Source organism: Natator depressus, chromosome 8, assembly GCF_965152275.1.
Source record: "Natator depressus isolate rNatDep1 chromosome 8, rNatDep2.hap1, whole genome shotgun sequence".
NCBI classification, from domain to species: domain Eukaryota; kingdom Metazoa; phylum Chordata; order Testudines; family Cheloniidae; genus Natator; species Natator depressus.
In genome coordinates, this window is record NC_134241.1 from 1,942,562 (window position 1) to 1,955,948 (window position 13,387).

The following is a 13,387-nucleotide window of genomic DNA, read 5'->3' on the forward strand; positions in this document are numbered from 1 at the left end:
ACTGGCTCTGCACAGGGGTGAAATCACCCAGACTGGAGTAGGGACAAGTTCTGTTCCCCAAAGGCTTGCTGTGTGTTCCGTCTACACTGAAACTCCAGAATGCCCCACTTACATTGGCACTTATCTCTTTTCCCATACTACAGGAATACATCTGGGACCTCACAGCCTGGGTTCACCTGGGTTGTGTTGAGCAAGAATCCATAATTTGCAGTGGATTGAAACTCTGAGTAGACATAGCATTGAGCCTGCCTTTTCAGTCTCCAGGGACCTGATATTTGCCATGCTGGGTCAGCTCCTCCATAAACAGTCAAATTCTCTGGTTAGAGGTGGGTGATACTGTCTGGATAGGACATCTGCTGACTAATGATTAGCATGCCAGAGGCTGGCATCGGTTTGCATTCTACAGTACCATACAGATTCCCATAGGTGGGAGCCATTTTGTGTTGGTGCAGAGCCTTAGGTCTGGTCTACACTAATTAGCTTCACCCAGCTACGTCGTGAAGGGGTGTGAAAATTCCACCCCCCTGAGTGATGTAATTAAGCCAACTCCTGCTGTAGACCGTGCTAGGTCAATAGAAGAATTCCTCCATCTGCCTAGCTGCCATCTCTCGGAGAGGTGGATTACATGTGCTGATGTAGAACCCCTCCCACTGGCGCAGGTAGTGTCTACACTGAAGTGCTGAAGTGTTTCAAGTGTACAGAAGCCCGTAGACACTGGTCACCAGTGCAATGAATTCGCAGAGCAGTGAACGGTAAGAGGGCATGGCTGCCTTTCCTGTCTAATTCCTCATCACCCCTGGACTTCGGGGCCGACACACTCAAAACAGCTCATTGTGCTGTAAGACTAAAAACTGTCGAGAACCAAGGGATTTTGAGTGTCCTGCTCCCTTAACAACGCCCCATTAGACATATAATAACCCCTTTTATCCAAGGCTCTCAAAGCAATTTACAAGCACCAACATTAACAAGCCCCTGTGAGGCTGCTATTGTCCTTCCATCCATGTTATAGAGGAGCAAACAGAGGGTAGGTGACTTTCCCGCAGTCACACACAGGCTCTGTGGCAGATCTGGGAGAAGACCCCAGGAGTCGTAACCCCCACCCCACTCCCGACGCTCCAGCTGGACGCGTTTTGAGTTTCCTTGTCTTTAGAGCTTTTGTCGGGGTTTCAAAAGCATTCCTCTGGAACCAGCATTTTCCAAGGGAAACGTCGTTAAAGACGGACCCAAACCCGTGCTGGTAGCACTGAAGCACAGGATACTCACGGAGCAGAAGGTTTGTTTTGCAACTAACTCCTGCCCAGCATACAAATGAAATGCTATTCAGGGCTCACAGTAAACGGGCAGGCAGAAGCTCAGAACTCTGCTTTTGCCTGAGCTCTCCCAGCGCAGCTCAAGCCCCAGAGGTAGCAAATCTTGTTCTAAAGCCTCACCTGGGTTTTGCCTGGTTCTAAAATTGCCAGGACTAATTAGCTGGTAAAAACTAAACTGCTCTGCCAGCTCCCCCACTAACTGGACGAGCACAAGTGAGCCCTGCAGCTTCAAAGCCTTTGCGAGCCCGGGACCCTGGACTTGTCTGAACTAAAGGTAGCAGCGTCAATTCTACCAGGTGCCTCGCTCAGCCAGTTTTCAAGGTGCCAGTACAGCTTGGAATGCTTGCAACTCTTAATAGCAGCAAAAAATCATAATCCTTTTCCCTCTTGCCAATCACATCAGGGTGCAATTTCTCCCTGACCACAGGGCAATCTATGGTACTTACATGGCCTCTGTTACCACAATCTCTGACCACCTTACAATCTTCAGTGCAGTTTTCCTCCCAACCTCTGTGAGATAGGGAGTGCTATGTTAATGGCACAGAGAGACTAAGTGACTTTGCCCAAGGTCACACAATGACAGGGAGTGTATGGCAGGGAATTGAATTCAGATCTTGCCAGTTCTGGGCCAGTGCTCTAACCACGTGGCATCCTGCCTCTTCATGCCACAGGCTGTGAGAATGCTGGGTAAATAATGGTTGGGGTTTGGCATCTCCATTTCCTCCTGCATGTCAGCCCTCTCCGGGCTCTCCCTCTACCAGGGCAGCCCTTCCAAGCCTGCTGATCCTGCTCCCAAGAGGGCAGAACCTTGCCTCTGTGCTAGGCCCTGACACCTCCACTTTCAGTGTTAGGCTCCAAGCCTGCAGTCAGATCTCCATGCCTGAGATCAGTGAGGCTGTGTGTGCACCAGTCTGCTTGTGAGGAACCAAAGGTCCACGTGGGCACAAGGGCCTGCCCAGATGGCCCCAGTTGTGGGACTGGGGCCTGCCTGTGTTTGCCAGCACCGCAGCCTGGGCAGAGGGGAAGCCAGGAGTGTAATTAAGGGTTGTGGCTCATGACACTTTTTAATCAGGGTGTAGCACAGAAAGAGGCAACCAGCATCAGTGCACAGTCAGGAGGATGACACGCAGCTCACCTGAGAAACAGAAATTAGCGGGGCTGAAGGGAGAGGCACCCTATTTTGATTGCATCAAGGCAATTGCAAGACACCTTGTGCAGACTTCCCCCATTTCTATTTAAATCTAAAGTCTCCAGCTGCAGATCCTGGAATGTTGCCAGTGTCACAGAAAACAGAAGGTTTTTAAACACAACTTCAAACTCTGGCTATCAAAACGTTGTGGTCCAACAGCAGCCCCTAGTGGCCAGACATGACCCAGCCCCTCTTTCAGTGCATTCAACGCCCTCCCGTTTCTTTGGGCCGCACACTGGAGGGTCAAAGTGGAGGTATCTGGGTTGAAATGCTGCTCAGGGGGGTGAAATTCATCCGTGGGCAGGGGACCAGCCCAAAGACTATGCACAGCCAAAGTCACCCAGTTCAATGTCTGGGCTCAGCGGAGTCCCAGTGCCGGGGCGGACGGGAGGGGTTACGAGGCAGGACAAAAAGGGGAATTGTTTCTGCCGAGTGAAGCTGAGGGTTGCAGAGGAACCAGCCACCCGTGAGTCCCACTGACGTTTGCAGGAGCTGCAGGTGAACGCTCAGGCCATTAGCTCTTGCTTCTGTGCACAATGCAAAGCTGATTCAGTACTGAGGAGGCCAGTCTTGCCTCTTCCCAGTAAAGCACCCAGGTTAAAGTGTGCAGCCCTGATCCCAACCTTTGATACACCAAAGCAAAATCGGGGGGGCGATTCTGCATTTTTACTGCTGTCAGGGAGGTCAGAATTGGCTCTTTTGAATGCTAGGCTGGTTATTTCTTCCCCAGTGAGCTGGGGGGGGCAGTTCCTCCAATAGGTTTGCTGACACCTCGTTAGATTTCCCCCGTATCCCAAACCAAAGGTCACACTCACACCTTTCAACTGGAAAAGACGAGCCGTGCAAGCGGCTGCGATGCTGTCAGGTTTATTGAATGGAGAATATCTATGAACCGATGAATGGTGCAGCAGGACGGTGCAGTGGCAGCTGTGTGCGTCTTCATCGGGAATCGTCACACGCCCACTTCTCTGCCGGCATTTGAGCAGAGGCGGACAGTGCATGAGGCACTCAGCACATTCCTCTCTTCTTTATGCGAACATTAGTTTGCCTTTTCCTGAAAAGACAGGTTAAACGTATCAGGGCAGCTTGAAACCCCCTGGGCAGGGAAGACTCTCCCACGCCAGGGAGAAACATCAGGTGGAAAATAATAATTAAAATGTCATTTTAAAATTACACACAGTCATAGGCTGATCCCATGTCTTCTCGGCAGGCAGTTCGAGGTGGGGGACGGGGGTTACTAGGGACATGAGTTAATTAATTCCTGTAAACCTCCGAGCTAGTACTTTCTGACATCTCCTGTCAGAATAAATTACTTCATTGTTGCAAAGCAGACATCAGACACCTGCTGGCAATCAAGAACCTGCAACTCCTGCCAGCTAAACTCAGCCCGCGCTGCGATGTTCCGTGCAGGGGTTTCACATGCAAACACGCCCCACTTTGTCTCATTCACATTTGCACCTGCCCCACATGACTCTTTGCGACTATTTTAATGCCACAAGCAGGGAAAATGCAGATATGCACTTGTGAAAAAATAACAGCTTTGTGGGCCTAATTGACTCCAGATTGGTTCAGTTTTCTCTTGAAATACTCATGTTCATCACCTTGGGAAACCAAATCCATTTCCCAGGTGTGCACAGAAATTCCAAAAAACAACAACAAAAAGCAGCAAGCAGGTGTGGATTTTTATGAATATTTTGCACCCCAATAACAGCGACCTAATGAAATGACACCAGTGCAAGTGAGATCAGGACCAGTGACTATTCCACTAACCAATTCCGCACCCCCAGCTATTCCTTACCCACATCTCAGTTCTGGCCTTCAGCACACCTGCTAGGCTGCTGCTGGACCCCCGTCTCACACACAGCTCTGCCAGCACCCCACAACCTTACCTTGCAGCCCCCCTGCTATTCTAGCCCTGGGCTCCCCTCCTCCACCATTCTCAGAGCTCTGCCAATGCCCCTCAGTCCTGACTCTCAGCTCCCTATTCCTGCAAACCACGAGAGGAGACGTTACAGAGACCAAGGACAGGGTTCTTATCTCTCGCGTAATGCTGATAAGGAGGCATTTTGCCTGGGCTTTGAGGTCTAGATCAACAGCCCTGACACACTGTGCGAGTGAAACCACACGGTGTTTCATTTGAACTCGTACTCCTGGAGCTCCCACACTAACAGAGGACTGGTAACGTCATTTATTTTCCTTTTTTAAAGACAAACCCAGCCCATCTTTAGGGGTCCCTGCTGGCTGCACAAATTAATGGGCCCCTGAGAAAAACGCTGCAGGACCAGCGCCCTGTCACTGCAAAATGCAGGCCAGTGTCATTCTGGTTCCCATCAACTTCTCCAGCCTCCCTGAATCCAGTTCCTTCCACCAGGGACTCTCCCCACCTTTCCTCTCCAGCCCCGTGTGCCCCTGCTCCCCAGCCTGCTCACTGTGACCCTCATCCCAAGCCCCCTGAAGTCAGTGGACAGACTCATTCATCTCCATGGGATCAGGCGCTCTGTTCCTCAGACCGTCACCTCTCCTGTTCCGGCAGCTCTCTGCGGGGAGGGAGCACTTTGTTCTTGCACACCCCCTCCCCACCCCCCCGCGAATATCTCCTCCTTCCTTCGCTCCGGACCCCTCCGCGTCACTTGACCCTCTTTGAATCTCACTTGAAAACCCTCCTCCTCTCTTCACTGTGGAACCAGCTCTTGGCCCAGCCCTTAGTGACGCTGCGGATTAAGGATACTACACACCCTCTCCCCTGCATGTATCGTATCATCTAGCAGTCACTGGAGACCTTCGGAAGTGGAGGTGGGCGTTGTCTTTAGACAATGCTGTGCTGTAGCAAACGCTGTGACAGCCAGACACAGCGACCTAGGACAGCGGGCTCAGAGTAGCTGCTCACTGAATCTCAAAGGGATGTGGTGGGGGCCCCAGGACAGCTGGGTCGCTGATCCCGGTTCCCTAGCTAAGGTCCCATCCACTGGTGCATTCTTGAATCTATGTTGTACTCCTGTCTCCTTAGAAACCCTCCTCTTTGGCCTTCAGATATGAGGAAGTCACCATAGAGCAGACTACTGGGGATGGCCAAGGCCACCTAAGTCTTTTCCATCTCACCTTTCTATGGGGACAAATTCTGCCCTCAGTTTCACCAGTGGAAATCAGGAGGAACTCCGCTGGAAGATGAGCCCAGGAGTCCCTTCTTGTGGAATCACAGAAGTTAGAACTGGAGCTCTAGCTGGAGATTCCCGCTACCCCTGCCAACGCAGTGCGGGTTCTCATACGTCTGGTCGGCTCATTGCTGGTTCAGTTGCCATTCAATTGATGAAATGCACCTCAAAAGAACTGTCTCCATCTTTTCTGCAATGGCACTGGCCCAGACCACAGCAGACCATGAGGACTGCAGGCAGCTGGGGTCAGCTAAGTCTTATTTTCTTTGCAGCAGATGTGCTGGAACATTTTGGCTTCCCTCCGCTCACACACCTACCTATGTGCTCTGATCCGAAATGGGATTCCCACAATGCACAGATTCATTGAGAGCCAGCCCCAGAGCCCACTAAAACCAGCGGAAGTTTTGCTATTGACTTGGGCGGGCTTTGGATCAGGCTTTAATACACTGTGTGCACCACTTCCACTGGTCCAATGTTGTCTCATTGTATTCCCCCATCAGTCTGTCTGTCTCTTGTCTCTTTGGGGCAGGGACTGTCTTATTGCTCTGTGTTTGTACAGTGCCTAGCGCAATGTGGTCCCAGTCCACCACCGGGACTCCTAGGTGCTATGATAACACTACAGCTAACAGTAAGCATGGGACGAGCCGGTGAAGATGGCTCTAGTGTTACTCTAGGCCAGTGGAAGAGAGCATCAGCAGGGAAGAGGGGAATGGCAAAATTTATCCCCGAAAATTGCACCAAGCCAAAAGTCATGGCTTTCTGCATGAATAGGGGACTTATGGCAGAGCTCCGCTGTACAAGGCCCATGTGAAAACAGCAGCTTTTGAAATATTTGCACTCAAAAGTGTCCAGATACTCACAGGTTCTCAGCACACAACTCACACTCATTGGGGTACGTCACATTGTCGGTGCCACATACAGGGTCGAGGATTTTGGGGCAGCCCGGACGTATATATCTGCCACAGTCTGGCTGTGTGAGTAAAGGGGAGTATTAATGTACCTTACACAAGGCATTGCTGAAAAGAGCTTCATGTTGAAGGGGATGCTTTAGGCTGGTGGGGAACTGCAGAAATTAAAATTTAATGGTCCTGCAGGAGGACTAACCGAAGCTGTACCAGGCGCTCAATTTCTTCTGCACTTATCCCATTGTGACCAGTCCTGGCTTGCTAAGAGCTCCACCTGGAGAGTTCCGAAGCAACGTGGGTAGCTGCCACTGTGCGGGTTCATTTTAACTTTCATTCTGACAATTGAGATCTTAACAGTGGTGTTAGCTTGGCATTTAAGACGATTAATCAGCTCTTATCTAACACTTTTCATCAGAGATCTCACTGCACTTTGCAATGGGAGGGCAGCAACACTATTCTCATTTGTCAGTTAGGGAAACTGAGGCAGGGAGGGGGGAAAGTGACTTGCCCAAGGTCACCCAGCAGGTCAGTGACAGAGCTGGGGCTAGAACCCAGGTCTTCTGACTGTCACTCCACTGCATTATCCACTGGGCAATGTTGCCTCATTGTTTTTAGCAGTATTGGCTTTCCACGACACTGGGACAGAATGCCCTCAGCAAAGAAGAGTATGCGGTTAAATTGCACAGAAGGAGTCTTTACCTCTTTCCCTCCGTCAGAAGCACCACCCGGTTCGGCATTGCCTAAAACACATGGGGGGGAAAAGGAAACTCCTTAGATCAAGTAGGCTGTTGGCTTCTCCCAGCCTGCTCCTTGCACAGGTCCAGCAGAAACTCTCCTGCTGCTTCCAGGCCCCCCACCCCATGCCTGTGAGGAGGACCCCATTCGAGTTTCCTCTCCGCTCCCCTTCCATGCCTCTGACTTGGGGCAGCCTCTTCCCCCCTCAGCTTCCTTCCTTCTTGATCTCACTCCTGTTCCTGCTCTGCTCACCTGCCCTTTGCCAGCCGGCAGAGCCACCTCCGCCCCGCTCTGCCTTTGTGCCTTGACTGAAAACCCACCGCGTCCACAGCAGGCTCCTGACAGTGACCCGGCCCCGTGACACTGACCTTCCCGGCAGTTCGCTCAAGCTCCACCTGGTGCTGCCAAGGAACAAAGGGACCTTTGATTGCCCGGAATCGGTTATGGGCCACAGCCACAAAGTGCCGTTTACAAGCCTGATTATGGTCTCGCCTGGGCGGATAGCGCTGCTGATCTCAGCGGGCTCAGCGAGAGCTGAATCAGGCAGCATGATGACAAACGGCTGGCGACCTCGGAAGCAGGCAAGGAGAGAGTTCCCTTGCACCTGCCGGATTCTCCGTGGAGCCACATCGATTTACACCAGCTGAGGCCTGGGCGCAGAGTTCCCTGCCGTGGTATGGTGAACTCGGGTAGCGTGGAGGGAGAAGCAAACTGTGCTAACTCCTCTGGGACCCACAGAGAGCTGTGCGAGCCCAGGGAGTTGAATTGCTCTGTGTGCGGCGCTGGACGGAGTACTGAGTCAGCTGGGGGCTGGGACTCGCCGGTTTGATAGGAAGGGCTGGACTTTCACCCCTGTGGCTGTACGGACTCCCACGGCACAGGGACTGTAATTCAACGCGGCATTGCTCCGCTTCACTTCCAGGCATTGCTGTGTCCCAGGAATAGACTGGCTCACCTGCGGCCTGGCTGCAGGCGTCTCGCTCTAGCGCTGAACACAGAGCCTGACCCTCCAGCCATCTGCTGCCGTCTACGAGCAGGTGTCAGGCTCTGTGCTCTTCGATGCTGAACATCGAAGAGGTTCCCGGATTTCTCGCCCTGATCCCCACCAGCCCAGTGGCTGCTTTCCCGGCCTTGACTGTCTGCATGTGGGAAAGTTTAGAGGGAGCAGGAAAAGCAGCTTCTGACTGACCCCGTCACACTCACCTGAGCAGCAGTAAAGCCCCACGCCGAGGAGCAGGAAGAGGCCAGCTGCCTTCATGGCTGTTTATTGCGGACGGAGTCAGAATCTGCCTGTCTCCAGGAGATCCTCTCTCAAGAAGCCCACGCAGGGAGCTTTGTATCTACCCAATATACAGCTCTCCAGGCCCTGCCCACTTTGTGCTGTACCCGCCCAGGTCAGCCCATGGCTCTACGGGACTTGGCACAAGCCCAAGGTGCGGACAACAACATTCAAAACGCTAGGAGGACTCTGAGTCATGGCTTGATCAGTCTGGTGCGTCAGGGCAAAGAGCCACCCAAAGTTAATGGGGAAACATCTCAGCTCACAGGCGGTGGCCACAGGTGGGGGACAGAAACATCCTCTTGCAGGAAGGGGGATCCTGGTCCTCTGTGCAAAGCCAGAGCAAAGGGGCTTTGTGCAAGAAACTAACTCATAGGGGTGGGGGCAGGTGGATTCCTGCCCCCTGCACCAGCGTGGAGCCTGACTGCACCCACTTGGGGCAGCAGCTTAGCTGGGGCTTGGGATCAGTGGATGGATGCACTTGCCTGCAAGGGGTGAGCTCTGTCAGCAAAGCTCGGGGACTAGCCAGCCCGACCTCCAGGCAGATTGATGGGTGCCGCCGAGTTGTGGTTGGGTCGCCTGATTGGCTGAAGGGAGCCAGCAGGCCTGCGGGTAAGCTTGGCAGCAGGTCACTGGCTGCCCACAGCTACAATCACCCTGGGGCCTGCCTTGTCCCCCCAGTCCTGTTCCTATCCTGCTCGCTCCCAACTCTGGCTCTGACCCTTGACTCTGGTTCCTGGCGCCCGACTCCTGCTCCAACCGCTAGGCCTGAGCAGCCATTCGTCACTGCCGCATCTTGCAGATAAACAGGGGAAGAAGAGGGAATAGCTCAGCCCTTGCGCATTAAAACCTGCATCAGAATGCAACCCAGACCCAGTATTATCCTAATACCCAGTGGAGCTTTAACCACAGTACTGATTCTAGTGCCGGGTGGTAAGCTGTGAATGAAAGGGTGAGCTAAGAACTCCACGCATTAGCCATCTATAGGATCTTTATCTTACGGAGAGATGGAGAGAGATGGCTGGAGTTATTAATTATTAATAACTTGTACCGAAGTAGCACTGAGAAGCCCAAGCCACGGACCAGGATCCCGTTGTGCTGGGCGCTGTACAAACACAGAACAAAAATACAGTCCCTGCCCCAAAGAGCTTCCCATTGAAGTCAGACCTGGAGATCATCATTTGGGGTTTCAAACCAAGGAGCTGGTCCCGTAATGCCTCATTTTATACCTATAACTCATCCCAATGGCCCCAGCTGAGCTAATCACATGTGTAAAGTGACAGGCTTGTCTAAGAGTTTGGAGGATCAAGGCCCAACTAACACTTATAGTGGATTTAAAGACCCTTCAATGGACCACTGCTCTGGCCCCGGATGTTAGTTCTATATCCCATCCTCTGAGAAGAGGCGACCCCCAACATCGATAACTGCATTGTAAGAGAAGGAATCGAAGGGAAGACATTGTGTGTTCTTGGAGAGGCTGGTAGAGGAGTGTTTTTTTAATGTCCTCACAGATATTATAATAGAGGCCAATAGGCAGGACAAACCCCAGCCTTGAACCCAGAAATAGCTTGCTACGGCTCACTAAGTACATTGTTTCTGCACCCAGACACCCGCTATCTTTTCCCCTCCCGGGGGCTTGATATTTGCTACTACAGCCGATAGGGACCTGGTTTTGAGGCTCATCATAATGTTCAGGTTTTGTTCCTAATCTGAGCAATACCTGCGTACGTGTCACCTGGATACTGATAAGGAAGTAATGAAAACGAGGCTGGTAAATTCCAGGCGCAAGATGGGCCAAATCCAATCCAGGTGTAAACTCATGGCGTTGGTGGAGTCATATCAGGGACAGGGCTGGCCCCTTGGGTTTATTTGCTAAACGAAAGACTCTGCACAAACAATGGTTTGATTGATAAGAGGAATTCCTGTTAAGCCTTCCCCTCTCGCTCACCTAACAGGAATTCCTCTTACCAAACCACTGTTTGTGCAGAGTCTTCCTTTAGCAGATAAACAAAGTGCCCAGATAAACAGTGCCCAGAGTCAGCAAAAGCGGCTTGGGGATGAGGGCAGGGCAATAAATACGGGAAGCTTAGGAAGTTGACAAGAATGTCTCCTCTCCTTTTATCAACACCTCACCCAGGGATCCCATCTGCTCAGGGCGGCTTCACATAGGAGATTAACTAGGCCCTCTCTGGTTTAGGACAGAGGGTCAAATTCTGCTTTCAGTCCCTGCAGTTAGGCATCTTCCACAAATGGAATCACTGGAAATCAAGGATCTCACCAGCTAAAGCACTATTTCCCAAACACACTCCCGGACACCTCCCCTCCATAGCCCTCTGCCTCCAGCTGCCTGCCTGCAACCATCCTCGGCAACACGCCCCTCTGCTTCTAAGGTGCACCCACGTTCAGTGGCAACCTCAGATTTCTTAAACATACGAAGAGACTTTTGAAATAGACGCAGGGATATTGAAAAGACATCTGCCGCTTGCTGAGGCTGTTACTGAGGTTCTGTGGATGAATGCGAGTGGGAGGAGCTGGATGTGTGGGTGCTCAGAATCACATGAATATTTCGTGTTTATGAGCTGGCGTACATTTTCTAACGCCCTAGTGTCCACTGGGTCCAGGAATATTCCTGCCAGTAACTTCTTTTCTGAGGCTGTTAGCAGAAAGGAAACACACAAGAGACACAAACACATTGAAATCGGTCTATCTGAAAATTCAGATAATATTTCTGGAAGATTTGCTGTGATATTTGCCCAGTTCTGGTCATAGTGCAACATTTCATGTCAACAGTGGCTGCACTTCTGCCTCTTCACACAAGGGGGCACCATACAATCACATTGAATGAATCATATTTTTTTACAATTGTTCATAGATTCACAGATTCCAAGGTCTGAAGGAACCACTGTGATCATCTAGTCTGGCCCCCTGGGTCACACAGGCCAGAGAACGGCCCCAGGATTATTCCCTTTGAACTGGAGGAGATCTTGTAAAAACATTCCACAGTTGGCCTAATTGGGTGATAAATTCTTCAGGTCCGGAATGCTTTGGTGATGCCTCTTGTCTGGATTTTAAGTTTTAAAGCCTGGGACAGACAGACGGATCCGTATCCAGCTGGGAAAAACCACTGATCAGTTAAAGAACAATTTCCCCCTTGTTGTAAACACCAACAAATCCCCTGGCGCTGACAAACTCCGTGGAGAGAATTCCATATGGAGCAAGGCCGTTGCTGCTGTCGTCTGGAGCATACCTCAGTGCCCCTATACACCAGGCTGCCTCCCGCTCTTCCCTCCTTACAGCCTTTTTCACAGCGCCTCCAAGAGCCGCCCGGAAGATCTGGATGTTACAATTCTAAAAATGCATGAATCAGAAAATAAACCGGAGCTGAGGTTATGAGTGGCCTTAGCCGTCAGCAACCTTTCTCTATGCACCTGCCATCTCCATCCTCCAGCCTTTGTCATTCTCAACATAAGGGCTTCATGTGGACATCTGCATGGCGCTCGCTGCTGGACTGGGGCCACAGAGTAAGTAAGTTTCATAGGGAAGGGAGTGTGACTTCACATCTCTCTGGACAGTCCTACACAAACCTATTGCACTGGCTACACATACACCTAACAGCAGTAATAATTACACGGCATACTCATGTACCTGTCACGGAGTCCCCGGGCGATGCTCTGGAACTGCTCCTTGCGAAGCCAGTCAGGACTCTGGGGCAGTCTCCTCTCTGTGAGCAGCCTGTCTGCAGGACACACAGCTCACCCGGCTTCCACCTTCCTGGGTCTGACCTCGGAGCATTCAGCCTCCTCTGCCCCTCCGTGAGCTTCCCACAGCGAGTCCTGTCATGGAGTCCCCGGGCGATGCTCTGGAACTGCTCCCCATGAAGCCAGGCAGGACTCTGGGGAAGTCTCCTTTCTGGGAGCAGATTGTCTGCAGGACACACAGCTCACACAGCTTCCACCTTCCTGGGTCTGACCTCGGAGCATTCAGCATCCTCTGCCCCTCCCTGTGCTTCCCCCAGCGAGTCCGCCCAGGGGGGGTCCTGGGGAAGCCAGAGGGTCCTGCCCCCCAACTCCGCAGTCAGACGGGACTCTCAGCCAGCCAGTAAAACAGAAGGTTTATTAGACGACAGGAACATGGTCTAACAAGAGCTTGCAGGTGCAGAGAACAGGACCCCTCAGCCGGGTCCATTTTGGGGGGCAGTGAGCCAGGCAACCACGTCTGCCCTTCACTCCATGTCCCAGCCAGCCCCAAACTGAAACTCCCCCAGCCCCTCTTCCTCTGGGCTTTGTCCCTTTCCCGGGCCAGGAGGTCACCTGATTCCTTTGTTCTCCAACCCTTTAGCTCTCACCTTGCAGGGGGGAAGGGCCCAGGCCATCAGTGGCCAGGAAACAGGGTGTCGGCCATTCTCTGTGTCCAGACCCTTGCACACACCTGCCCTCTAGGGCTCTGCAATGATCATACACCCTTATTCCACCCCCTAGATACTTAAGAACTGCATAGGGGAAACTGAGGCACCCCCACACTATTCAGAGGAAACATTAAGAACAGTCCCACTTCGTCACAATACCTAACAATAATACAGGCAGGCCACTAAGCATTCAATTGACCTCTGTGGACATTTTTTATTTTAACCACCACAAAACATTTCTGTTATTCCAGGCATGCAACAGAAACACATTGCGTCAAATCACCCGTCTCCATCTGGAGACTCCATCGTAGGAAATTACTGGATTTACGTCAAATTGATGACATCAAGAAGTCTGAGGGGTTTGTTTTGTTTGTTTACTTTGTTTCAGTCTTCACTAAAAAGGTTAATGGTG

At 51.8% G+C, this 13,387-nt stretch overlaps 2 protein-coding genes across 2 annotated transcripts in view; both read right to left on the minus strand.

Moving 5' to 3' along the window:
* Window positions 1-8,669, minus strand: part of SPINK1 (serine peptidase inhibitor Kazal type 1) — a 33,252-nt gene extending 24,583 nt beyond the window's left edge. The window contains exons 1-4 of the mRNA XM_074960201.1: window positions 8,495-8,669; window positions 7,256-7,296; window positions 6,512-6,621; window positions 3,317-3,553 (exon numbers count right to left, since the gene is read on the minus strand). Of these exons, the coding sequence (XP_074816302.1) occupies window positions 3,508-3,553; window positions 6,512-6,621; window positions 7,256-7,296; window positions 8,495-8,549 (252 nt within the window). The 5' untranslated portion in view covers window positions 8,550-8,669 and the 3' untranslated portion in view covers window positions 3,317-3,507. The remainder of the gene's footprint in view (window positions 1-3,316; window positions 3,554-6,511; window positions 6,622-7,255; window positions 7,297-8,494) is intronic.
* Window positions 1-13,387, minus strand: part of HRH2 (histamine receptor H2) — a 148,374-nt gene that overhangs the window by 93,211 nt on the left and 41,776 nt on the right. The gene's annotated exons all lie outside the window — the stretch shown is intronic.